Genomic DNA, 27552 nt, shown 5'->3' with positions numbered 1-27552 from the left:
GCCTTATTTACTACTCTGTGCCCAGGGCATAGAACAATGCTTGACACATAGGGTTCCGTAAACATTTGTTGAATGAGGGCACATAGCACCCCCCTCTGAGAACTGACTCACTCAGTTGGGAGGATGGCCATCCAGCAGCATAGAGCAGGGAACCCCGGGTCACAGGCGTTAGAGTTGGTAGGGCCCCCACCTTGTATGTGTCTGACCCCTACCAGGCGGAGTGCCCTCCCGGACCACACTGAAGGCTCCCCAACCTCGGCTTGGAGGCTTCCAGTGGCTCAGCCTGGAGACACTTCTGTTCAGAGTCCTGGCCTGAGGCTGGTCCCTCACCTAGAGGCATCTCGGCCCAACCTCTTCCTCACTTGCCCATTTTTATTCCGCTCTCCTCACTTTCTTCTCTTATTCTGCTGGAAGTTACAGCTGAGCGGGGCTTGAGAGAGCACCACGTTTAACAGGGTTATTTCCTAAACAAAGAACCTGAGGGTAAGGGAGGGAGGAAGGCAGGAGTGCGGTGTGGGAAAGAAGCTGGCGACCCGATGGGTGGCAGCCCCTCTCACCTGCCTGTTCTCTCTCCTTGCTTCTGGGACGCCCCCAGATTGACTTCCCCACCTCGGCCTTTGGCATCAAGTTCACCAACCCCTCTGGGGACAAGTTCAGTCCTTGCTATGAGTTCGGCAGCCTCCGGGAGGAAGACCAACGTGTGCTTAAAAACATCATGCAGAAGGAGTCCCTGTACTGGTGAGGCCCAGGGCGTCCCCCAGGTGTGGCTCGGGCCCCACTAAGTCTATCACATTCTGTCTGACTTCTCTCACCTCCCAGCTCCATGCCCTTCTGCTTTGGGAGTAGAGGTGGGATAGGGCGGGCACGGCCACCAGGACAGGGAGTGGTGGAAGGAGGTTTCTGCTGAGGGCAGCCCCCAGGCCTTTTGGACACTGGCCAATGTGGAGCAGTCAGGGTCCGGAGATTAGATCTGGAAATACCCATCCCTGTGCTGGGAAGCTGGCCCAGCCTCAGCTTGCCAAGAGGACCATAGCTTTGGCTTCACACCGCAGATCAACTGCCTACTACTAGCGGCGACTGCACCACCCTGCCCCCACCTCCCGTCCCTTCTGTACCCACAGTCTGCGCTTCTCTGGCCCTGTCACTTTCCAAAAGGGATCAGGTGTCAAGGCAAGCTGGCAGCTCTCAGAGGGAAGCGAGTCCAAGCTGATCTCATCCTTGGGCTGCTTCTCTCACAGGATTAGAGAAGGGGTTGAGGAATCAGGACCTGGAGGAGCTGCTGGGATGCCTGCTCTGTGTGTGCTCTCTGGCTCCTGCCCTGCCCTGTGTATGTTGTGGGTGGGGACAGGCAGAGACAGGGCTCACCTCTCTCCTGTCCTGCCCCACCCCGTGCAGCCAGAGTAGCTGAGCAACTGCAGACCTCCCCCACCCCCACTCCTCTGCTGGACCCCTGGCTTCATTAGTCCGTCAGCTCCCTTCTCCCATTAGACACCTGATCTCAGGCAAGACCTAATTAGCTGTAGATCCTATAAAACCTCCAGCTGGACCTAGGAAGCCCCAGGACACCTCTGAGCTACCCAGACCCTGCTGTGTGGGACCACTGCCCTCTGGCGGCTCTCCTTGGGAGTGGTGCCCTAAAGGGCATCCTTAGGAGGAGGAGCAAATTCCATGCCTTTGGCCCTGGATTCCTCCCCAGGTCTGAGATGTCCCAGAGTCAGCATCAAAGATGAGATTTGGGCCCTGGTTCCCTATACACATGCCAATCACTAGGCACTTAAAATACCCAGAGTCACTTCCCCAGACATTCGGAGTTCATCGGTGTGGGCTGCGGCCTGGGGGTGAGGATTTCCCAAAGCTCAGGTGACTGTGCTGTGCCGCAAAGCTGGGGGACCAATGAGTTGGAGAGTGTGCAGCATTCTGTTGGAGAATAAGGACCCTACCCTCGGGCTGACTGCTCTCTCACCTCCCCCTGCTACCCGCACCCCCAGGCTCACTGATGCTGACAAGAAGCGCTTGTGGGAGAAGCGATATTATTGCCACTCGGAGGTCAGCTCACTTCCCCTGGTGCTTGCCAGTGCCCCCAGCTGGGAGTGGGCTTGCCTGCCCGACATCTATGCTCTCCTGAAGCAGTGGACCCACATGAACCACCAGGACGCCCTGGGGCTCCTACATGCCACGTGAGTTGTAACACCCACCTCTACTGACCAGGTGTCCTTGCAGAAGCCAGGGCTTGGCACTGCCCATCGCCGACCTGAGCCAGCCCTGGGGAATGTGGCAACGTGGGGCTGGAAATTCAGGGCTTTTCCACTTTGTCATTGTCTCATTTCCTCCCAATATTATATTATGAACATTTGTCAAGGTATAACAAAAAGGAGCATTTTATAGTGGACATCCATACACCCGCCACTGGGATTCTAACCATTAGGATTTGTTCTATTTGCTTTATTGTGTGTGCATCCATCCATCCATCCATCCATCCATCCATCCACCAGTCCACTTAATTTTTTTATGCATTTTGATGTAAATTGCAGGCATCATAACTCCCTCCTAATACTTTAGCATGAATATCATTAACTAGAGCCCAAAGTTTGTTTATGTGTTTTTTTTGTTTTGTTTTGAGGCAACATTTACATGTAAGGAAATGTCCCGCCTTCCCTGCACCATGGCTGAGTTTGGGCGAGTGCGTGTGACCCAGACCTTCTCCTTTAGTCCTACTTCAACAGTCCTCTTTCCTCTGAGGGGTTCTCTGGGGACACAAGGCTCGTCCCCTCAGACCGCCAGGCTGCCTTTCTCAGATGGTGCCCAGTGTTGTTGGCTTTTTCCTCACCTTTTCAGAAATTAACGTGTACTCCGTCCTGACTTGCCTTCAGGACTTTTTGAGGCAATGGTGTTGCTCTGCTAAATGAATTCTGCCAAGGTGTTCGGGCTTCTGTAAAACTCCATGCCTCTCTGTTGTTCACTTGGCAAGACTGGCACTAAAGGATGGTACCAAGACACAAGAATGCTTTAACCCTCCGAGAGCTCTTTGGTGGGGGAATTTCCGGCACAGTGGGAGTCAAGGAAGAGGTCTTTGGGAGTGGGATTGAGGACTTTGTCCTGTTTTCTTTAAGTCACACGAGGAAGGAACATGACAACCCTCCTGTTCATCCGTGGTCTGAGTCCAGCTCTGCCCAGGGGGCAGGGCCATTCTTGAAGTTGCTATCCAGAGAAGGTGCTAAGGATTCTTCCGATGGCTTTGGCCGAGTCTGGGGGACATCGGCTGTTCTCCCCTCATGCTTCTGACGTGAGGGTGCTGGCTTGCTCCGGTCCTCAGAGCCTGGGGCTTGGTGGTCAGGGCGCTGGGCTCTGTTTTGCAGCTTCCCGGACCAGGAGGTGCGGCATATGGCTGTCCAGTGGATCGGCTCGCTCTCGGATGCCGAGCTGCTGGACTACCTGCCCCAGCTCGTGCAGGTGGGTGGAATGGCCTGCCCCCCAGTTCTGGTGGTCTCACCCCAAGCCCCCATGCTGGTCTGCATTCTGCCCCTGAGAACCTGGGGTGGAGAGAGTGGTAGGTGTGGATCGCGGGCAGTCCATCTAGCCTCCTCTTCCCTCTCTCCTAAATAGGCCCTAAAGTATGAGTGCTACCTGGACAGCCCCTTGGTGCGCTTCCTCCTAAAGCGGGCAGTCTCCGACTTGAGAGTGACTCACTACTTCTTCTGGTAAAGCTGTGTGCCACAGGAGGGAGGGAGACATGGGTCCTTTCCCCTGGAGTGTCCCACTCCCAGGCGTGCAGGGTGGGAGCTGAGCCTCCTGCGTTCCAGTATGTTGCTGACTTACCGTGTGGCTTTGGGCCAGCCCGATGCTCAGAGTGTCTCAGTCCACCACCACGTAGCACAGCGAGGATCTTCCCTGGACCTCCTACCCACCCACACGTGGCGAAAAGAAAGGAGAAGCAGATGCCAAGGGTGTCGGAGCTCTAAGGCAGAGCGGGCATAGACTGGGATGCGGGTGACCGTCTCTGTATGAGCTGTCCTCCCAGGTTTGGGGTGGGTTTTCCACGATTGGAGTGGGGTCTGACTCCCCACACACGTGCACCCTTGCCTGTGATCCTTTGAGTGGCCTGACTCCCGCTCCTTTGGCCTTGCAGGTTGCTGAAGGACGGCCTCAAGGACTCCCAGTTCAGCATCCGCTACCAGTATCTGCTGGCAGCCCTGTTGTGCTGCTGCGGCAAGGGGCTGAGAGAGGAGTTTAATCGCCAGTGCTGGCTGGTCAACACCCTGGCCAAGCTGGCCCAGCAGGTCCGGGAGGCCACCCCCTCTGCAAGGCAGGTGAGTGGGATGAGGCTGCTGCTACCTACTTCCGGTCCTGAACTTCTGCAGCCAATCATGAACTTCTTAAGCCCTTGACCCTCTCTGATTTAGTGACTCTCTAAGCTCCAGGTCACAGACTGACAGTCTGCAAGTTGGATAAAGCCCATGGATAGGTTTTGTTTGTGCTGCAAAGCATTACAATTTTTATTTGACTTTTTGCTTTAGAGGCTAAGCACAGTTGTCCGCTGCACAGGAGCCACCCAGTCGGGGGCACAAGGGCTGGAAGGCAGGCGGACTTTGTCCACCATGCTCTGAGCCGTGGCTCGAGGCTGCTGCCACCAGAGAGGGCACCTTTATCTGTTTGCACAAATGTTAACGTGCCTCTCGCTAACATTTAGAATTTGAGAGGTTGTCAAGTCCATATTGTTAGCTTTTCTTGGCGGCAGACTGAGCCACCTGCTGTCTCTGTTCACTGGGGGCCGCCGTAGGCTGTTCACTCATCATTTAGCCTCTTGAGGTGTTGGGCTTGCTGCCCAAGCGCTGTCCCAGGCTGGGACATGGGAGGGCTGGTCTTCCTTCTTCGTGGTCTCCTGGAGGTTGTCCATACTTCTTAGAGGGTCGTTTTCATACCAGCTACTGCTGGGTGCCAGCCCTGGGGAGAGGCTTGGATCTGAGCGGGGCTTATGGGCCCCTCACCTCGCTCTCTTCCTTTTCCTCCTCCTGTCCCTCCCAGGGGATCCTCCGCACAGGCCTGGATGAGGTAAAACAGTTCTTTGCCCTCAATGGCTCCTGCCGCCTGCCACTCAGCCCCAGTCTGCTGGTTAAGGGCATCGTGCCGAGGGTGAGTGACCAGTGGGTTTGGGGCTCTTGGAGTGGGGAGGGCTCAGTGGAGGTGGGGTTCTCGCAGACCTGGTTATTGAGAAAAACGAGGAAGAACGGCATGTGTGGGGTCTCTTCCCAACCCTAACGCATAGGGACAACGCTAACAGCTGTGCAGGGTGGAGGGACAGGGTGGGCGCTAGGTAAGTGTCTTGGGATGACGCTGGGTTGAAGCCGGGCTGGTGGAGCTGAGCGGTCTCTGCTCCTGGCACTGCTCTGAGTGCTTCGTGCTGGTTATCACATTGCATCCTCACGACTCTGGGAAGTCGCTACTGTTGGGAGCCCCATTTCACAGAGGAGTAAACCGAGGTAGGGATGGGACACAGAACTCACCAAAGTCACAGCACTAGTAAGTTGTGTGCAGAATGAACGGAAGGGATGAGAGACCAGGTGCTCAAGCTGAGGTCGTAACAAGCTGCATAGACGACGAAGGTCAGAAAGGAGGGAAAGTGTGAGGGCTCCTGGGAACATCTGGAAGAAACCGTGAGCAGATGTACCGGAGGCAGCTCTACCCAAGCAGACAGCCATTTTCCTTCCTGGGTGTGGACCACCCTGACCCTCGTCACTACTCTCTCTACTGTGGCAGGACTGTTCCTACTTCAACTCCAATGCAGTGCCCCTCAAGCTCTCCTTCCAGAATGTGGATCCCCTGGGTGAGAACATCAGAATCATCTTCAAGGTGGGGACATTTCCCTCAAGCCTGGTGGGATGGAGGTGGTAGGGAGAAGGGGAGGAGGGTGCCCAAGGGTGGCAGAAGGAGCCCAGGCCAGTTCTTTCTGCTATTCCATGCCGTGATTTTAATATACGAAAGACCATATATTGGGTGGAAAAGGAAATAGACTGATGCTGTGTGGCCCCAGAGAGTGGGACATGTAGGGAGGCAATTGATAGCTCAATATACAGAAGCACATTCCAAGAGGCAGAGCTACCCCTACAATGGCAGGATAAGGCAGTGATCTGCTTGTCCCTGGGGGTATTCAAGCAAAGACTGAATGACTGTGTGGCCGTGGTGTTGAAATTAATATATCAGGTGCAGGTTGGACTAGTTGAACCATAGACCCTCTAACTGATACGTCCATGCTTTGGAGAAGTGAATGATCGTTTCAAGGCATGTAATCTAGTGGGGGAGACGAAATGTATTTATATTTATTTATATTTATATGCATATGCTGTGTGTAAATTCTGAATCCAAGGTAAAAACATTCAAGTTTTTCAGAGAGGCTTGGTGGTCAGAAGGGCTGCATGAAGAAGGGGAACCTGACCTCAGTTCAGATGGGAATGTAGGGTTGGGGAAGAGCAGAAACACCACGTGGCTCCTCCCTGGTGGTTTGATCTGGTACAAGCTGAGTGGGCAGGTCAGAGGTGGAGAACTGGACAGTCCCTCCCTGTCACTGTAGTCTGGATCCTCCTGGGATATTTGGGAGCCAAGGGAGGGGGTAGAGATGGTTCTGGTCATCACTGTCTTCCTCCCTCCAGTGTGGGGATGACCTTCGCCAGGACATGCTCACCCTGCAGATGATTCGCATCATGAGCAAGATCTGGGTCCAGGAGGGGCTGGACATGCGCATGGTGATTTTCCGCTGCTTCTCCACTGGAAGGGGGAGAGGTCAGTTGGCAGTGGGCGGGGCTGTGAACAGGTGGAGGGTAGGGTGGGGGGTGCCCTTTGCTTACTGTCCTTTTGCCTATTCCCAACACCAACTGTGTGCGCCTCAGGAAACATGGAAAGGGCAAGATGATTTCACTAGAAGCTGTGGAGTGGAATAAAAATAGAAGGCAGGAGGACCAAATGTACTCTGTAGACTTTGGATCCTGATTCAACCAAATCAACTCTAAAAAGATATTTTTTGAGACAGTTGGGGAAAATATGAATATGGATTGGGTTAGGTAAGATTAGATGAGATGAGATGAGATTAAAGAATGATTGTTAATGTTTGGATGTGATAATGGCATGGTGGTTTTGTCCTTCTTAGTTGTACTTTAAATATTTATGTGTGAAATGACATGTCTGGGATTTGCTGTAAAATACTCCAGCCAGGGGGCCAAAGCAGCAGTGTTGGGTGAGTGAAACAGATTAAACAAGATGAGCAAAGTGTTGATAATTTTTTAAACTGGGCAGTGATTATGTGTGAGTACATGGTCTATTCCTTCTTTTTCTTTTTCTTTTTTTTTTTCTTTATTGATGTTTAGAGAGAGCAGAAGGGAGAGGGAGAGAGAGATAGAAACATCCATGAGAGAGAACATCAATTGGCGCCTCCTGCCTGCCCCCCACTGGGGATCAGGCCCACAATCTGGGCATGTGCCCTGACAGGGAATCGAACTGGCGACATCTTGGTGCATGGGTCAATGCTCAACCACTGAGCCACACCGTCTGGGCCATGGTCCATTTCTTTTTGGGGGGGGGGTACATGCCCCTAGCGGGAACGGAACCCAGGACTCTCTGGTCCACAGGCCGACGCTCCAACCGCTGAGCCAAACCAGCCAGGGCCATGGTCCATTTCTTTATGCTTATATGTATTTGAACATTCCTAGAATAAAAATTCAAAACAAAAAGAAGCAGCAGCTATGAATAGGAGAAACCAGAGTCGCAATGCGGAACGTGAGACCTGGGGGATGGCATCCTTTGGCAGAACAAGTCACAATAACCATGATCTGCTCCCCTTATTGTCAGACCAGGTCCAAATGCCATAGAGTTTAATTTAGAGAGAAGCATCCGGCAAAGTGCTTGTAGTTCTCTCCTGACAGTCCCTTCTCTCTGCTCTGGAGAGTGACACGGTGCCTCCCTCTCAGGGATGGTGGAGATGATCCCTAATGCTGAGACCCTGCGCAAGATCCAGGTGGAGCACGGGGTGACCGGCTCCTTCAAGGACCGGCCTCTGGCCGACTGGCTACAGAAGCACAACCCTGGGGAGGACGAGTACGAGAAGGTAGGACTGGGAGTGGCAGACAAGGCTGGGGTGGGTATGCCCAGCTCTGGCACAGTGCTCTGTTACCATATGACCTGCACATGCTCAGAGAAGACAGCTCAGCTGTGTTGGGAGGAAAGAAACATTCTTTCTTGGTTGACTGGTGTATCCAGATGTCTAAGGGTGGGTCAGATGACTGGTAAGCTGACCAAAAATCTCCTGGTATCCAACTGGGATGCCTTCATTGAGTTCCCATGGTGGACTGTGCTTTGGAGAAGGGGGCCAACTTTTGAGAACCTGTCTATATCTCTCCTAATTATGGATTCTGTTCAGTTCTTCTGTGCCCTCTGAGGGGTTCAGTACTTTGTAGAACAAGAGTGAGTTGGAAGAGACCTTAAAGATCATTTTAATCCAACTCATCTTTTCATAGATGTGAATTAAGAGTCACTCCATTATTCCTAGTTATGGAGCTGGTTTGTGGCAAGGTTGTAAATGGAAGCCAAGACTGAGGTTAGGTAGGAGATGGAGATGATAGAAAAGGGTGGAGCTTTACTGGGTGGTAGGGCCTTGGTGGCTTGCTGTGTGGGGTCCATGGCTGGCCCACAGTTTCATGGCTCTAGTCTCTGGGTTACCTAAGTTTAGGGGAGGGAACAAGTCACAATAACCAAACTCATAGGAAACTGACTGTAAGCCAGAATGCTAATTTATATAATTTAACTTCCAAAGGGATCCAAATACTAATTGTATTGAGTAATACATTTTATCCTTGAGGCAAAACCTCCATGGACAAATTATAATCAGAATATTGTTTAGTGAACATCGAATTAAATGATCTTAAATGGACTTCAACGTTGATATTCCTCTGGGTTTAATTCCTGACCTGCTGTACTCTCTGCATTCTTCTTGTGCCAGCCCACCACCTCTTACTTTAACTACCACCCCTATGCTGATGCCTCCCAAAGCTCTTCCCGCTTCCCTCCCTCGAGCAGTGCACCCTGTAGCCACCTGCTTGCTGGACATCTCACTTGTGTTTCACCCAAACCTCAAACTCAGTGTGGGCAAAACTCACCCTGGCTGGTTTGGCTCAGCAGTTAGAGCGTTGGCCTGCGGTCCAGAGAGACCCGGGTTCGGTTCCCGCTAAGGGCACGAACCTCGGTTGCAGTTTGTCCCTGGCCCTGGTTGGGTTGTGCGGGTGGCGACCACTCGATGTGTCCCTTTCACGTCGATGTTTCTCTCTCTCTCTCTCTCCCTCCGACTCCATCTGAACAAAGTATCAAAAAATGTCCTCGGGTGAGGATAAAAAGAAAAAAGTGTGGGCAAAACTCAGCTTTTTGTCTCTCCTCTCTTGAAACTGACTTGTGTGTGTTCCCTCTCAGTAAATGGTATGACTGTCTGTGCAGTCACCCAAGCCAGAGCCACGGGCCTTCTTGATGCTTCTGCTGCACCAAGTCCTGCTGATTCTTCTTCCCAAACAGTTCTCACATCTGTCCTCTTTGCATTTCCTTCAGCACTTTGCTCTTTGTTCCCTGAACCACTAGCATGTCTCCTCCTTCCATCACCAGTCTCCACTTGATGTCAGAGGGTTGTTTTGTTTTGTTTTATAAAGTGCGAACCTGCTTATGTCACTCCTTTGCTCTAAGTTCTTCAAAGGTTTTTTATATCCTAAAAGATAAGTCCAACATCCACAGCACTGCCCATACAGCCTTTTGTAATCAAGCTCCGCCTTTCCCTGGAATCCTAGCCCTTCCCTCCCATCTCATGATAACTTATGCTGTAGCTTAGGGATCTACTTGTATTGCCTTGATACCTTTAGGCAACAGTAATCCCTTCCCCCCTCTCAAAGTCCACCCTCTCTGTGTTGCAGACTTCAAGGTCCTCTCCCTTGGAGAAGAGTAATGGATTCTTTCCTCCCTCCCACGCACCCCATATACTATTTCTACTAACATGTGGTTTTCAGGTATTAAATAGCCACCATGCAAAGGCACTGTGATTGGTGCTGAAATGATGATTACTTCCTGCCAATGTAATAAAGAGTCATAGTAAATATGCTACACATATTACAACAAGAATACACACACAGAAGAGTAACTCTGTGTCTTAAATGTTTTTAAATTTTTTTTTTTTTATCCTCACCCGAGGATACTTTTTGCATTTATCTCCAGATAGAGCTGGAGGGAGAGAGGGAGGGAGAGAGAGAGAAACATCGATGTGAGAGAGACATATCGATCAGTTGCCACCTGCACAATCCCAACCAGGGCCAGGATGAACCGCAAGGTACATGTCCTTAGCAGGAACTGAACCCAGGACTCTCTGGTTCGCAGTCCAGCGCTCTAACCGCTGAGCAAACTGGCCAGGGCTGAGTCTTCAATGTTTAATAAGTCTTTCAAAACTAACTTCTCAGCTCTTCTAGCCTTTCTGCTAGAATAATGCTGGTAGTGTCTTATGATGACTTCCAGTAGGAAAGAACTGGAGATATTTGGCTCTTGACCACTTACTCAGCAAATAGAGTTCCCTATATCCTACCACTGAAACCCCTTAAATCAGGAGGGCACCCTTTGTTCAGTGAGACTTCCTGCCAGTGAGCCACTACCATCCTGCATAATGTAAGTGATGGGACTTGATTCATTTGCCCTTGGGCATACAGCGATTTTGTAAGTCAAAAGAGGATGCATTTCATGTACAAAGAATATCTGGGTCAGGAAGGCAAGCTGATGGAGGTGAAGGTCAAGACAGGGAGTTGTGTTATATTCCTCATTGAATGGTTTCCTTTCATTCCTGTATCTCCCTTCCATCTAAATAGTCTTTCTTCCAGGAGGTGCACTCTATGACTTCTTCACAAATTTTCTATTTTGAGTCATCTGGTTTAATTCAACAAGTATCTGGGAGGTTTCTGTGTGTAGCTAGTTTTGAAACAGGCCTTGTAGAACAGCCAAGAAACTGCTGGGAGAGGAGATCCCTGGGCCCTGAGGGAGTGAAAAGACGAAGCCCTGAGTGGTGGGGGCTCTGGGGCTGGGGGACTCGATGAGGAGGATCCGTGTGAGCTGGGAAGGTCTGGGGAAGGTGTGGGACTCAAGGAAGGGCCATGAGGTATGGCAGGACTTTGCAGAGGGGTGTAGGGAGGGCCCACGTTCTCTGGGAAGCTTTTCTCCATTCTTAACTTAGTACATTCCTGGTTGGCTGTGATCATTGTTGCCCTGTGCTAGTGAGCATTTCTTGAATTCTTGGGAATTTTATAAATGTCACAAAGAGGATTTAGAGTGAAAGGTGTCCATTTGCTAATTCCACATATTTTTACTTTCTGGGAAGACAGATAAGGGGACAGGTGTTGACCAGATAAAATAAGGTGGATCCAACCCCTTTTCCCTCCCCTCCTGCTTTACACCCAGAATGTCTGATGTCTAATTTTCAAGTGTAAAACACACCCAGAACTGTTAAGCTGCCTCAGCTCTTTTTTGGAGTGAAGTGACTTTAATGAGATTAGCATTTAGCTGTTGCTAAGAACACTGGGAATGGGTAGTTTGGGGGGCAGGGAGAAGGATGGAAGAATTCTGAGCAGGGTCAGGAAGGGACCCTTCAGTTGGCTGTCTTAGTGTGTGCTTGAGTTAAGACTGGTTGGGAAAGTTGTGCAGGTCAGTTTTCCTGTCTATTAAGGTCTCTTCAGTCTGGGCTGGTCAAGTTTGGGCTCTGGATAGATTCATTGTCTTTCTAACCATGCTCCCTGGGAGAAAGAAAAGTGCAGAGGAAGAAGTTCAGATAAAGTGGTGAAGATATACATAGAGGCCTTCCATCTTCTCATGCTCCCTAAGATACCAGAGGCAAGTCTAGGTGTATCAGTGTGCACATTGGTCTGTGATGAAGGCCGAACAGGTAGATGTGAGGTGCTGTTGGGACACATGAGAAAGAAGCCACAACTAGTGGAATTCAGTCTTGCTGTGACCCTGGAGTCCTTCCAAGACAGCTTTATACCCTCTCCTCCCATCTTCCTTTCCTCCTCCCAGGCCGTGGAGAACTTCATCTATTCCTGTGCCGGCTGCTGTGTGGCCACCTACGTCTTGGGCATCTGTGACCGACACAATGACAACATCATGCTGAAGACAACCGGCCACATGTTCCACATAGATTTTGGCCGCTTCCTGGGCCATGCCCAGATGTTTGGCAACATCAAGCGGTAAGTGGTCCTAAGTGGTGTCCTGAAGCAGGGATGTGTGTGTAGGGAAAAGGGGTCAGCAGAAACGGTTCAGAGCGGGGACAATAGCCTGCGATGGAAGGAGCTGCACTTCAGAGCGTGGTCTTTGGGCTGAGCAGCTTTGGAGAAGAGAAGGCTGAGAAAGAGTTCAGGTCCTTGCAGGGCCTTGCAGAAGGCAGGGACCAGCTGCTCTCTCCCTGCTGAGGACTGAGCAAAGGGAAATGAGGCAAACTTCAGCAAAGGGAATACAAGTAGATATCCAGGAAAAAGTCCTGTTAGCTCACAGACAAGAAACCAATGACAGATGTCTCTGGGGATGTTTCAGGATTAAGGTAGAAAAAGCAAACGGAGAAAGCCCCATCTATCCAGGTTTGCATAGGTGATGAGGGATGAGGGAAAGCATCCCCATTACAGCCCCCAAGGTGGGCTTTCTCCTCCATGTTGACCTTCTACCTGTATGTTCCCCTTGGCCCAGGGACCGTGCCCCCTTTGTCTTCACCTCGGATATGGCGTATGTCATCAACGGGGGTGACAAGCCTTCCAGCCGCTTCCATGATTTTGTTGACCTTTGCTGCCAAGCCTACAACCTCATTCGCAAGCACACCCACCTCTTCCTCAACCTTCTGGGCCTGGTGAGGAGCTCCATTCCTTCCTGAACCCCTCCTCCTTATCATCTGACACTCTCTTGAAGACTACCCTGTCTTGCTTTAAGGGATTCCTGGAGATCTACTTTTCTCAATTCTAGATAAAGACAAGGCCTAGTCTACCCAGGACAATGGTGTCTGTACAGGCGTCTGACTTCCTGCTCCAGCCCCTCCATTCTTTTCTTTTTTAAACATCTTTTTAAAAAATGTATTTATTTTTAGTGATTGATTGATTTGAGAGAGAGAGAAACATTGATTTGTTGTTCCACCCATTCATGCATTATGGTTGATTCTTGTATGTGCCCTGACTGGGGATCAGACCCATAACCCTGGTGTTATCAGGACAATGCTCTAACCAACTGAGTTACTCAGCCAGGGCGGCCGGTCCATTCCTGTGGCTCTCCAGCCACTATCCGCAGCATCTGTTTACCAGCCTCTAGGACCCTCCTGGAAGTGTGAGAGGAAAAGCCGAGCTGTGGAAAATCTTGCCCTGTGGTGGAGAAGAAGCAAGAATTCCTGCTTGTTATAGGCTCCCTCTCTCCCCCTTTACTCTCCTTCTAGATGTTGTCCTGTGGGATCCCCGAACTCTCAGACCTAGAGGACCTCAAGTATGTCTATGATGCCCTGAGGCCTCAGGACACAGAGGCCAATGCCACTACCTACTTCACTAGGTAACATCCTGCATACAAAACGCGCTGCCCACACCGAGTAATTATTTTTCAGGCTGCCTGCTTCGGAGGAGAGGGGCTGGGGAGATGGGAGAGGCTTAGCTCAGGCGGCAGAGCTGAGTTGACAGTGTGACGTGCTGTCCCAACTTTGCCTCTGACTTAGGTAAATTCCTGCACCTCTCAGACTCAGCTTTGCGCCTGCACTTCGGTGCTTACCTCTGTTTATAGAGGTGTTGCACTCTCACCAGGTCTTGGTCAAAGACTTTGTTGATGGGACAAGTATGAATTTCAGCCCTCTGGATCAAAACCTTCCTTCTCCCTTATCAAAACATGCATTTCCTGGTTTCATTTTCCCATATCTAACAATGTTTTTAGGCACACTGTATACAGAAGCAGGGAAGTACCTATGTATGAGCATCTGCAGTTTTGTCTGTATAGATGATGTCTCCATTTTGTGCTCTTTGCACACTTTTGGAGCTTTGCAAACTGTTTTCTGTTGTTCTAGCACAGAACCTTTCCCTTTGAACTGAAATCTCTAGATTGAGCAGTGCTTGGTGAGGTGCCATAGTACTGGAACCTTGAAATTCAGTTTGACAACAATATTTAGATATTTACATGGTGACCCTAGGTGGAATCCTTAATTCCTTCCTACTTTGGTTTAATTCTTTGGCTTAGGAGAGCAGCACAGGGAGATAAGACCCCTGAGTTCACATGAATAAATTGCATGTAGTTAATTGTGTGCCAATCACATGCTCTGTGAGGACATTACCCGAGGAAAATGACTTGACGTGAACTAAGTGTTAGTCTCGGGGGGTATTCCTTGAGGTAGCTGTGTCCAGGCAGTGGGGGCATGGGTGACATCCTCTTCCCAACTTCTTGCACCAACAGGTTGATTGAGTCCAGCTTGGGAAGTGTAGCCACAAAGCTCAATTTTTTCATCCATAACCTGGCTCAGATGAAGTTCACGGGCTCAGATGACCAGCTGACCCTTTCCTTTGCCCCCCGCACACACACTCTTCAGCGCTCTGGCCGCCTCAGTGATGTCTTTGTCTGCCGCCAGGAGAAGGTCTTCCACCCCAATAAGGCCTACGTAAGCGTCTTCTCCAGTCTGATTCTTTCTAGCTCCCCAGTGCCCATAGCTTACTGGGTTCTGTTTCTTTCCATCCACATAGTGGGCACTGGAGTCATTGAGCATCCTGTGCTGGGAGCAGTCACAGACCATATCACTCTCCCTTGCCCAAGTGGCCTGCCTGGAATCAGGGAGCTGAACTGGATGGGTGCTCCCTCTGAGTCAAGGGTCTTGCAAAACATGTGCAGGAAACACTTGCTTTCAAATTCCTGCATATGTCCATAGACATAACATCTTCGTCTCCACTGGAGATACTTTTGCCTTCTTCCTTCTGGAAAGTGTTATCCCCACCACCACACACACACACTTCACTTCACTTGTGTACTCCCTTCGCTGGGTGTGGAGGGTGTGTCAGGTGTTCTCTAAGACTTGAACCTTTGCAGATTTACGTGGTAAAGGTGATGCGAGAGAATGCTCACGAGGCCACTTATATCCAGCGGACATTTGAGGAGTTCCAGGAGTTACACAATAAGCTGCGGCTGCTCTTCCCTTCTTCTCTCTTGCCCAGGTAGCTGCCCCTTTTACTTCCTGCCAGAGGGATAATGGGGAGGGAGAATGGATGGGGCATGGGCGGGACTGCAGGAGCCAGAAACTCTTCTAGAGCAAAGGGTAGGTACTAGTGTAGCAAACTAGTAGGTACTAAGTTTTCTTGGGCCTGGTAATGAGTTTGATAACAAGTGCTCCCCCTGCTGGCCAAGCTCTCCACCCTTGAAAATAAGGTGGGACCCACCAGCAGGAAGTAAAGCAAACTGGGTCTAAAGGTAGGGGGATTTACTAAATCTGAAGCTGTTTCAAGGTTTCTCATTTATTTTTTTAATTCTCACCTGAGGATATGTTTTTTATTTAGCATTATCATTATTATTTTAATTGACTTTAGAGAGAGAGGGAGAGAGAAAAACATTGATAGGTTGAAAAGGTATGCACCCTGACCAGGGATGGAATCCACAGCCTGAGTATGTGCTCTGTCGGGAAATGGAACCTGTGACCTTTTGGTGTACGGGGATGATGCTCCAACCAACTGAGCCACACTGGCCAGGGCAAGATTTCTCATCTTTTAAAAAGTAAAAGTATTTTTAAAAATAAACAAAAGGTGGTATATATACATACAATAGGATAGTATGAAGCTTTAAAAAGAAGGAAATTCTGCCCTGGCTGGTTTGCTCAGTGGTTAGAGCTTGGCCTGCAGACCAGAGTGTTGTGAGTTCAATTCCAGTCAAGAGGTAAACCTCGGTCGTGGTTCAGTGTTTCTCTCTCCCTCTCGTTCTCTCTCTCTCCCCCCACCCTCTCTTCCTCTTCCTCCCTCCATCTGAAGATAAATGGAAAAATATCCTCTGGTGAGGATTCTTTAAAAAAAAAAGGACATTCCGGCACATGGATAAACCTTGAGGGCATTATGCTCAGTGGACTAAACCAGTCACAGAAAGACAGATACTGTGTGATATTCCACTTACAGTTGTAAGATTCCTAGAGACAAAAGTAAAAATGTTGCTTGCCAAGGCCTGTGGGTGGGGGGTGGACATGGGGAATTGTTTAATGGGTAGAGTTTCAGTTTTGCATGATGCAAAGTTCTGGAGATAGACAGTTGTGTGTGAATGTCCTTCATGCCTCTAAACTTTATACTTAAAAATGGTTAAGATGGTAAATTTTGTTGAGTGTATTTCACCACAAAAATTTTAAAAATCATTCAAATGACTTTTACCTTGATGGGGAAAACGGGGAGGCCCCAAAGCCTCTGAGGTACTTCTGGGGACCCATAGGACTCTCCCCAGCAGTTTGGCTTTCTTTCGGGGGTCCTTGGAACTGTCCGGGTGTGCCCTGGGCACAGGCATGGGGAGCTGCGGGAGGAATGGAGTGAGTGGGGTCCCTGGGAAGGGAGGCTGGTTAGGAATGTGGGTCAGGTGACTGAAAATGCAAGTGAAATGTGACAAAAGCCTGTTGCCTCTTCACTTTCTTTCCCATCTTCCCCTCCGGCGCACCCACACTTGCCAGCTTCCCCAGTCGCTTCCTGATTGGCCGCCCGAGGGGAGAGGCGGGGGCCGAGCGGCGGAGGGAGCAGTTAAACGGCTACATCTGGCGCCTGATCCACGCCACCCCCGAGGTGGCCGAGGTGGGTGGGGTGTGCTCGGGTCCGGCTGTTCCGATGCTGCTGTTGGGTGGGGTGGGGAGCCCTGGGCTCTTCTGGGTCGTCCGACCCTGCAGAGGAGGAGAGGTCGGGGCTCATCCTCGGGCCAGGCACAGAAACCAGGGAACTGGCTGCAGCCACGCACGTATGTAGTCAGATGCGATCCCCTAAGGAAGGACCCGGCTCCTGAGGAAAAGTATTTTGAGCAGGCTGAGAGTGTATCTGTTGCTGGCCCCAAGCGGTCCGAGTGCTCTGTCGTTGCCGGACAAAAGAGAACTGCTTGATGATTTTATGAGAAGGAGCTTTATTGCGAGCCAGCAGCAGGGACACATGGGGATTGTTCCCAGAGCACCGTGTCCCGGAACAAAGTATCTAATCCATCTTTATTAGGGGGAAATCATGCATAAACATCACGGTAGACTTCATCATTGCAGGTACAGGTGGGGACATTCCAGATTGTATATGCATAGCATGTTCAGAAGTGGCAGAAAATCTCTGCCCCGGTAGAGATTTTAGAATTACAATGAGGAAAGTTCAGAGGGTCCCTCAGCCTACTCTAGCCTCCCAAGTGGTTTCAGCTGGTTCACCTGGTCCTGGGAAACATCCTGGCTTGTTCCTGAAAACCAGTTCCAGCAGTGAAGCTTTCGGCAAGTTACAATATAGCAATACAAAAACCTTACAAATTGTAGAGTGATCCAAGTGGAGTTACTGGTTAATCGAGTTATAAACTCTAAATAAAGGTTAATCTGTGCTAGGTTAACTGCTAGGCTACATGCGTAGGTTTGGTTACATATCCACTGTTAAAAACAAAAATTCAACCAAATAAATTGGTGTTATTGAGCATTGACGAATCCAGCAGCATCCCATCTAGTAAATAGGTGCTTTGAGAAGTTGTACAGAATGGACGGTTTTTCTGGATAGAAACTGGGTGGGACAAGAAAGTTATTAGCAGAAGAAAAGGAAAGCTTGTGTCAGGTAAGGGTAACATGGTGTGAGTGGGCACCACAGGAGTACTGTGCGTCACTAGTGTTGATCAGGACGTTCCAGATTGATTGACTCACATTCCTGAGCTTCTACCTCCTCCTTTTTGGTAAAGGCCAAAGCTTTTATCTTTAAAAAAGAAAATGCAATTGAGTCTTTTTTTTTGGTCTTTGGATCTGCTGTTTCTTAACACCACTTAAATTTTATTTTAATAAACGGTATTATAATTTGTTTTTATAATTTATTATTGTCAACATAAGAAATGTCCAAACCTGTAAGAATTTTATCAGTTTATTTGGGCCAAGGATTGAGAAAATACCTCAGAGAATGGCAGTTTTGAACCACATTAAAATGAAAGGAGGAGGTGGAAGGGGTTACATGAAATTCACTGGTGATAGACTAGGGAGACAGGAGAAGAAAGAAAAGCAGGGGGGTATCTCTGGGATTAGATAAAAAGTACAATAGACCACATACTTCCTTTACTTTGGTGGGTATCGGATAGTTAACAAATTAACATGATAATAACAAGAAGGGGCTCTGGTCTGGTGGGAAATTCTACCCTGAGGGGTTGGAAAAGGACATCACCTTGACATTCCAAAGGTATGTTGTCTTAAATGCAAAAGGATAAGAGTCAGGGTCAAATTAAGGTAAAGAATGACCTTTGTCAAGAAAGATACCAGCCCAGGACACGAAACTGCTTTTAGTTAGAAAGTTTTCATTTCAGCCCATCCTATGTGGTTACTTTAGGTCTCTGAGTTTGTAAGGCTGCTTGGCAGGCGAGGTAAGCTTGTCCGGTTTAGTATATGGCCCCCTTTCATCCACATAAAAACACAAAAACAGCGATCAGACCCATCACCCTACCAAATCATCTAGCCATTTCCATGTTTTCTCCCTATTTGTCCATAGGCAGATATGACTTTTACAGTTTTATAGTGGTCATAGCTTAAATATAATTCTATATTCTGCATATTACACTTGATTGTTACGTTTCAGAAATCCCTTTTAATCTGGAACTGTCCCTTTTATTTTTCTACTGGGCCACTGTCTTATTGAAGAACTTATTGAAGTTCTTCACTCATTGAAGAACCACCCTGTTCTCTGATTCCATTCCAGTGTGATTTGGTGTATACCTTCTTCCACCCTCTGCCCCGGGATGAGAAGGCTGCGAGCACCAGCCTGGCTCCCAAGTCCTCAGGTACACCGCCTTTGCAACTGGGCAGCGAATGGGTCTGGGCCGCCTGTCACTACTTGAGCCAGTTAAGCAGAGGTTGAATCATATATGAGCATTTATTCCAATAATGCCGGCAGTAAGGGAGAGCAGTGGGTCATCCCTGAAAAATCTGCTCTAACCTCCCTTCTTAGCCAGTTGCTTAAATAGGGTAGAAAGACAGCCCGGCTGGCGTGGCCCGGTGGTTAAGCGTCAATCCATGCACCAAGAGGTTGCAGGTTCAGTTCTCGGTCAGGGCACATGCCCAGGTTGTGGGCCCAGTCCCTAGTTGGGGGCATGTAGGAGATGGCCAGTCGATGTTCTCTCTCATCGATGTTTCTCTCTCTCTCCCCCTCTCCCTTCCTCTCTCTAAAATCAATAAAGAGAAAAATATTTTTAAAATAAAATAAATAAAAAATAATTAAATAGGGTAGAAAGACAAAGACTACTTGAAAAAAGGCAGGTAGGCAAAAAGGAATAAGACTGGGTAAAATGGTATGGTTACAGCCGGGGGAAGGAATGGGGACTGGTGATTACAGGCAAGGGGTAGGGATGCCGGCTGGGGGTTGCAAAGGATAGTCACCAATGCATCGCCTCCAGGGTTCCAGTGCTCCAGTAACAAGGTTGTTAATCTTTGTTTCCTCTTTGTGTTAATCCTCACCGGAGGATATTTTTCCAATGATTTTTAGATAGAATGGAAGGGAGGGAGGGAGGGAGAGTAAGAGAGAGAAACAATGATGTGAGAGAGACACATGGACTGGCTGCCCCCCGCAGGACCCCAAACTGGGGCTGGGGATGGAACCTGTAATCCAGGTATGTGCCCTTGACTGGGAATCAAACCCGTTACCGGTTGGTCCTTGGACTGACCCTCTAACCACTGAGCCAAAAGAGCCAGGGCTAGGTTGTTAATCTTTCCATGATGTCAAGCAGATCCCCTTGTTCTCAGGTTAGGAGAATGGACAGCATTCCTCAGGTAAACTCCCAGGGTGTACAACTCCCAGCCAGGTCAGAATGTGCTTTCTTTAATCAGAAAAAAACAATCATGATTAACAGAGTAAGGATTTTTAACACTTCTTGTAACTATGGCTAGTGCCCCCCTATGACTAGTTCTCTATTATTCTATTATTCTCTCCTGCCCCTTTCACTTTGTCTGTGACATTTCTGCTCATCCCTCTGAACCATTCCCAAGGGTAACTTCTGCCCCCACCTCTTTCCAGTTCTCTCTCTCTTTTTTTTTTTTATTCTCTGTTCGTTTGCTTACAGGTTAGAGAATCTGGTTTCCCACTTAGGCTGTGGGGTCCATTGCTCTTTGTACGGGTTCCCCAGGGACTGGATAGTCAGTTGGTGATTACATAAATTGGATAGACCCATCCCACCCCAACTCTAAATCATGTTCACAGATGCCACTTGCTGGGTCCCCCAGGGGGTATCAGGGACCTAACATGAAGATACTGTTGGGGAGTGGGGGTCAAAGGAAAACAAACATCTGCCTGGAACCAGATGGGGACATGGCTGGCCTTGTGACCTTTCTCTGTTTCCTATGTCCCTACAGATGGCACTTGGGCTCGTCCAGTGGGGAAGGTGGGAGGGGAGGTGAAGCTGTCCATCTCCTACAAAAACAATAAACTCTTCATCATGGTGATGCATATTCGGGACTTGGTAAGTGTATGCACAGTTCTCATTTGATTCTTTCTCTTTCTCCTAGTGCTTTTCTGATTGTTCAGACCTGCTCTGCCCCTATTTCGTGAATGTAACCTCAAGGTTTCTGGGTATCCACCAATGGGTCTGCTAGTGTGCCAGGCATGGGGTATGACCAAGCAATACTAGACACAACTTCTTACCACCTGTGGTCTTTGGCAAGTAGCCTAGGTACCCTGAGCCTCATTAAATTGAAGATAATATTAGTATCTACTTCACAGTGTTGTTATGGACATTAAATGAGATAATGCACACAAAATATTATTATGGTAATTAGGGTGATTATAATAAGGAGAGGCCCAAGGTGTTTTTTATCTGATTGTAGAGATGGGCAGCCATATGACCATCTTGGAGCATAATCAAGGCGGTATATAATTACTAAAATTTTTGGTATGATTTTAAGAAGATTGAGAGTAGAAAGGGAAGGGAACGCTAATGGAATACTTGCCGTGTGCTAGATTTTTGTAGGTTGGGGCATTGGTATGTGGCAGAAGGACTATGAGCTTTGGAATCAAAGAAACCTGGGTTTTACTCTTACAACATCATTCATTCATTTATTCAACAAATGTTCAACTAGTGCTTACTATGAATCAGGCACTGCTACATCAGCTCTGGGTACAGGGTAAACAAAACAAAATCCTTGCCTTAGGGAGCTCAAATTCCAGTAGGAAGAGGTAAGCAGACAAATACATGACAAGTGCTCTGGCAAGAAATAAAGCAGAAGGAAAAGAAGAAGAAATAAAGGAGAGAAACAGTGGTGGAATACGGATAGAGGCGGTTTTGCATGGAGTAGTCAGGGAAGCCCTCATTAATGAGGAGGTATTTGAGCAAAGATGGAAGGAGGTGGGAGGGGCATGCATATTTGTCTGAGGGAGGAATGTTCCAGACAGAGGGTCCAGTTAAATCCAAAAGCCAGGAACCGAACCTGCTGGGGTATGTGGGGAACTGCAAGGGGCCCTCGTGGCTGAAGCCTGTGGAACAAAGGGGAGAGGAGGAGTAGATGAGGTTGGGGAGGCCACAGCTGACTAGAGGGTATATATAGTCAAGACTGTGGCTTTTACCTTGAGTGAGATAGGAACCATAGGGGTTTTTTTTGTTTGTTTGTTTGTTGGTACATGCCCCTAGTGGGAACCGAACCTGGGACTTTCTGGTCCGCAGGCTGATGCTCCAACCGCTGAGCCAAACCGGCCAGGGCCCATGAGAGGGTTTTGAGCAGGGGCATATACACCAAAATTAATTTTAGAGAGTAATAAAGATTTTAAAAAGCATTTATTTGAGCAAAAAGAGCTGTCACTATGGAGATACATATTCAGTTAGCAAACTAAATCATCACCACCAAGCCCTGCCCGGTGTGGCTCAGTTGATTATAGCATCACTGTGTGCACAGGAAGGTTGTGGGTTCGATTCCTGGTCAGGGCACATACCTAAGTTGCAGCTTTATATGGGAGAAGACAGCTTATCAATGTGTCTGTCTCACATGGATTTTTCTTTCTCTCCCTTCCTCCCTCTCTAAAACTTTTTTTTTTTTTTAAGTTTTAAAAAATTGTGCTCCACCAAGAAAAGGGAAGCTATCATTTTTAAAAATATTTTTTAAATTGATTTTTAGAGAGAAAAGGGAGAAAGAGAGAGAGAAACATTAATGTAAGGATAGAACATCTATGGGCTGTCTCCTGCACGCCCCCTACTGGGGATTGAGCCCAGACCAGAAATCAAATCAGTAACCTTTACATTGGAGGACACCCAACCAACTGAGCCGCACTAGCCAGGGATGGGGGGTGGGGCTATTTTTTTATATGGAAAGTTTCTGCCCAAGTTCCCAATTTTATACAAATGAGATTTCCAGCTTATTCAGTTCTGTTTGGTCATTATGGAGCAGTCCTGACTGGACGGGACAGGTCTTAGTGCATTTAGTCAAAAGATGAAACCAGGAACTCCCTTATAATAGTTGACTCAGCTTGTGTAAATACTCAGGGCATAGGGCAGGAAGCTGAGAGTTCAGCTTGAGGTTCTTCCTGGTGTACAGAGTATGTGAAAAGCCCATGTCAACAAATGGCCTTTAGGCTCTTTTTTTTTTTTTTTTAATTTTTTTTCCTTTATTGATTTTGCAGAGAGAGGAAGTGAGAGGGAGAGAGAGATAGAAACATTGATGAGCGAGAACATCGATTGGCCACCTCCTGCACACCCCCCACTAGTGATCTGGCCCCCAACCTGGGCATGTGTCCTGACCGCAAGTCGAACTGGCGACCTCTTGGTGCATGGGTTGATGCTCAACCACTGAGCCACACCGGCCGCACAGGCCCTTATTATTCATAAAATTTGGGCCCTCAGTTGACCCTGGGGAGTCCATCTCAGCAGATAAATTTTTCTTGGGTTTCACATCAAATCAGTCTTTCTTCTTGGGGTCCACAAGCATAAAATCTAACTTAAATTTTAAAAGGATCAGGCTGAGCCCTGACTGGTTTGGCTCAGCGGTCCAGAGAGACCCAGGTTCGGTTCCCGCTAAGGGCACGTACCTCGGTTGCAGTTTGTCCCCGGCCCTGGTTGGGTTGTGTGGGTGGCAACCAGTCGATGTGTTCCTTTCACATTGATGTTTCTCTCTCTCTCTCTCTCTCTCTCTGTCTCTCTCTCTTGCTCCCTCCCACTCTATCTGAACAAAATATCAAAAAATGTCCTCGGGTTCAAAAAATGTCCTCGGGTGAGGATAAAAAAAATAAATAAAAGGATCAGGCTGAGGGAATCACTAGTTGGTTGACTGTGAACTAGGAACTTAATCTGAATCATTTCTCCTCTTAGGGGATTACTTGCATCAAATAACAGATTAGACAAAGACACTGTCATAGGCAGGGAGATATCTGGGGATATGATGGTTCATTCAAAACAGACCAAGTATGGTGTGCCATGAGCATTCGTATAAAAGTATAAATGATATAATAGGCAATCCGATGGATATTTCAGTAGGACACCTGACATTATGGTAGACCGAATATTTTTATCAGAATGGAGTAAGCAAAATAAATTACTATGCATTGCAAGAAGTCAGGTGTGGGAGATGAGAACCTGGATCAGGGTGTGAGCACAGGAATGATGATAAAGAGATAAATACAAGAATCTCCATCTCTTTTTGTTTTTCATTCCCTTTGTAGCAGCTGCTCCAGGATGGAAATGACCCTGACCCCTATGTGAAGATTTACCTCCTTCCTGATCCTCAGAAAACCACTAAGAAGAAAACCAAAGTGGCCCGGAAAACCTGCAACCCCACCTACAATGAAATGGTGTGTGGGGAAGATGCAGGGATAGGGCAGGGGTTTGTAAATAAAGTTGTTTTGGAATGTGGCCACACCTATTTCTTTAAGTATCCTCTGTGGCAGGGTTGAATAATTGGGACATAAACCAGACTAGATGACCTGGAAAGCCATGTTTTCTGTCTTGCCCTTTACAAGGAAAGTTTTCCGACACTTAGGGTTGGGCTTCCACAGGTGAGGTGTGGCCTGGACCCTGTCCTGTGGGGAGAAGGATCCTGCTGGTCCTCTGCTGATAACGATCAGTGGCACTAATTGAAAAGCGTCCCGTCCCTGCCCTGACCCCACTTGAACGCTGAGCAAAGAGCAAAGTTCTTTAAAGCTTCCCTTGGTTTCTGTGTGCCTTTTCTTCTTTTTAAATTTTTTTTTCTTTATTGATTTTAGAGAGAGAGGAAGGGAGAGAGATAGAAACATTGATGAGAGAGAACACTGATTGGCCACCTCCTGCATGCCCCCCACTGGGGATTGAGCCCACAACCTCGGCATGTGCTGACCGAAAATTGAACTGGCGACCTCTCAGTGCGTGTGTGGTTGCTCAACCACTGAGCCACACCTGCTGGGCTCTGTGTGCCTTTTCTGTTCCCTTGGACTCTGGTTGGGGAAATAGAGTGGTGGTAGCCTCAGCAGATCAAGTGACCACAGACTTGAGCATCTCCCTCTTCCATGTTCCCTCTCTCACCACTTCCCTCTTCCCAATCTCTTCATTTGCAGCTGGTGTATGATGGGATCCCCAAGGGAGACCTGCAGCAGCGGGAACTACAGCTGAGTGTGCTGAGTGAGCAAGGATTCTGGGAGAACGTTCTCCTCGGCGAGGTGCACATCCGCCTTCGAGAGCTAGACCTGGCCCAGGAGAAGACCGGCTGGTTCGCACTAGGATCTCGAAGTCATGAGACCTCCTGAGTCCAGCGGAGCCCTGGCCCAGGGCCCAGACTGGTGGTGGAGCTGCAGGAAAGGACTCTTCCTGCTTGACTTATCTTTTCCTTGTGAAGAGGCAGGGCCCTTGTCAGGCCTCCCTGATGTCCAAGTGGATGGGGCCTCAGTGATAGGAGGCAGGGAGGGTAAGAGGCTCTCTGCCATCCCCTCCTCTGCAGTCTGAGTTTGAGTTGGTTGTAATGAGCAGCCCCTTGGAGGCTGTGAGGTTGCAGCAAAGTTTTAAGTTTACCTTGTGTCAAGGGAGCAATGCCTGGTTTGGGGTGTGTTGGGTGGACTATATGAAGTAGCGTTTTAGGGGAGGGTGGGTGGATATCTTTACTTTTATTTTTTTATTTTATTTTATTTTTTTAATTAATTATTTTCTTATTAAAATCAACACCAGGCATGTCTAGGACTGGTCTCAAGTTTAAGGTTCCTAAATAATCTGTTTTCTTGTTCCTTTAGAAGTTTCATGCAGACGTCTCTCAGCTGCTCATTTGTCTTGTTTAATTTTATTCCCAATGACTTTCTACACTCTACTTCTTCTAGGTGAAGTTGCTTGTATTTTTCCAATATATAATCCATTTTCATTCTGGAGAGTTCATTCACTCTGAGTTTCAACAGAGTAGTTTTGAAGTATTGTGATTCTCTCTTAATGGGTCTAGACATGCTTGAGATAATGTTTATGTCTGAACATCCATTTTTGTTTGATTCGGTTTTAAATCTCTAGGGAAACTAAGCTCTTCACTTGCCTGTTCAGTTAACTTGCTTTGTTTCATTTCTAAGAGCTTCATCAATCTGTCCTCAAATTTGTTTTTCTTGATGCTTGTTTTGGAGATTCCTGTAGATCTGCATATTGATGGCAGGAGCTAGCAAAGCAAGTCCAAAATCTGCAGGGCAGGCTGTCGGGAAGAGCAGACTGAAACTCTAAGGCAGGTTTTACTTTAATTTTTAAAAAATGAAATAGTAATGTTGTCCTCACTGGAGAGGAAGCCTTGTGAGAAGGGACTTGCATGTGCCTCAGAAGTCAAAAAGGAAGACTGTTTGGACTTTTTATATGATTAAGGTTCTTATTGGACTTCTCCCTAAGTGTGTGTGTGTTTGTGTATTGTTTTACTCTCTATAGGAATTATTTGGGGAGGGGCCCAGTGGGTCCTCAGCTAAAGCCGCACCCCCCAGTCTCTGAGGGCAGGTGGGGAGGGGCAGGGAGGGCTGTGTGTGCCAGACTGAGGCCTGTGCTTCCGGGCCTTTCTGATTTTGCCTCCAAAGGAGAGCGATGTGATACCTACGTTTGTAAGGAAGGGCCTTTCTTCCGGGGTTCCGCAAAGGACCTATTCAGGGACCTGTGCTCTTTTGGGAGGAGGGTTTCCTCCCATCTTCCCCCACTTTGCTAGGTCTTGCCCTGAATACATCTTCTACTCCTCCATTCTCTCGCTTTCGGGGGGCCATCTGGTCCCTGTGAACGTGCTGGGGCTGCTTCCCCAAAGGTCCCTTCCTTCGTTTTTCTCTGTGGGATAAAAGGCTGCCTTGGGCCCTGATTTTTTTTGCCCAAGGTCATTTGAGCCCTGGGATGGGGGGTCTAGGCTGCAGATGCCAGTGTGGCTGCCTGCTGGGTAGTCCTGGGAGGCTTTTCCCACAACCCACCGCTCTTTATGCTGCTTCCCTCCCAAACTTCGTTTCTGTCAGTTTTTATAAGAATTTCTGATTCTGTGGGGCCATAAACCTATTTAGTCTGGAGCCAAAGGGATGCTCTATCTGAAGGACAGGGGTATGGGGTCCTGTCAAAACTTGTTTTTTTCCCTAGTGTTTTTCTTTGCTCTCAAGGAGGCTGGATCGGAACAGTGATTGATCCCCTGGAGCTGGGAGGGAGAGACTGGGTTTATCATCTCTTAATACTCCTCATTTTCTACCACTTGGATTTGAAATTTACTCTTGCGCTTTACTCCAAAGCGTTATCCTCCTTGAAAAAAAGAGGGAGAGACTTTGAGTTTGATATTAATGTTTTAAACTAGAATTGGCTGGATGTGCCTTGTGTTTGGGGAACGGAGTTAATGGGGATACTGTGCGAAATGTCTGTCCCTCTGCAGCTTCCTCCCCAGTTCCAAGGATCAGAACTTCTGACTCATTCCGCAACTGGAGAAAAAAAGCTCCATTCATTAAAACCATAGGGCAACCAGGAAGTTTGAACTTGTCTTTTAAATCAGAAATGTCAAGGATAAAGCTGGCTGCTGTGGGGAGGGGCTAGGAAGTGGGGAACAGGAGTGGACTTCTCCAGATGAATGGACCATAGATGCGCTACTGGCTTTTTGCCTGTAGCTCATTTTATTTTGACCCTCCATGCCCCTGATTTACAGAGGTCTGTGTATTTTACCCACTTTCCAGATGTCCTTGTGTCTCCTACATTCTCCGGAATTGTATTTTCTAATAAAGTGACATTTGAGAAAAACAAAACTATCATTTTTTCAAGATTGGTTGATGTTTAACGGTTTAGATGTCTGGCATACAAGAGGAAAATAATACCAATGGTTTATAAATGGCAACTGTTACATACACTGGTGCACTGCACAGACAGACGTTTTCCATTCGTCAGCTAAATACAGCCTCACAACTTGATACAACGGGTGAGTGTCATTAG

General features: G+C 48.2%; 1 protein-coding gene across 2 annotated transcripts in view; it reads left to right on the top strand.

Annotated features, from left to right (window-relative positions):
• PIK3C2B (phosphatidylinositol-4-phosphate 3-kinase catalytic subunit type 2 beta) overlaps positions 1–27345 on the top strand; it is a 66477-nt gene extending 39132 nt beyond the window's left edge. The window contains exons 14-32 of one of the 2 annotated variants that reach the window (XM_036272604.1): positions 596–738; positions 1989–2177; positions 3357–3450; positions 3604–3698; positions 4127–4307; positions 5023–5130; positions 5755–5847; positions 6645–6774; positions 7956–8092; positions 12070–12239; positions 12733–12889; positions 13463–13572; positions 14458–14659; positions 15082–15206; positions 16688–16805; positions 18915–18996; positions 20561–20667; positions 23850–23978; positions 24717–27345. In XM_036272604.1, coding sequence (XP_036128497.1) covers positions 596–738; positions 1989–2177; positions 3357–3450; positions 3604–3698; positions 4127–4307; positions 5023–5130; positions 5755–5847; positions 6645–6774; positions 7956–8092; positions 12070–12239; positions 12733–12889; positions 13463–13572; positions 14458–14659; positions 15082–15206; positions 16688–16805; positions 18915–18996; positions 20561–20667; positions 23850–23978; positions 24717–24905 — 2559 coding nt within the window. In that variant the 3' untranslated portion in view covers positions 24906–27345. The remainder of the gene's footprint in view (positions 1–595; positions 739–1988; positions 2178–3356; positions 3451–3603; positions 3699–4126; positions 4308–5022; positions 5131–5754; positions 5848–6644; positions 6775–7955; positions 8093–12069; positions 12240–12732; positions 12890–13462; positions 13573–14457; positions 14660–15081; positions 15207–16687; positions 16806–18914; positions 18997–20560; positions 20668–23849; positions 23979–24716) is intronic. The other variant, XM_036272602.1, reaches the window with a different exon arrangement.
• The last annotated feature ends 207 nt before the right edge of the window (positions 27346–27552 follow it).

Source organism: Molossus molossus, unplaced genomic scaffold (assembly GCF_014108415.1).
Source record: "Molossus molossus isolate mMolMol1 unplaced genomic scaffold, mMolMol1.p scaffold_m16_p_20, whole genome shotgun sequence".
NCBI lineage: Eukaryota > Metazoa > Chordata > Mammalia > Chiroptera > Molossidae > Molossus > Molossus molossus.
The sequence above is the reverse complement of the archived record's forward strand: the minus strand, read 5'-3'. Positions and strand labels throughout refer to the sequence as shown.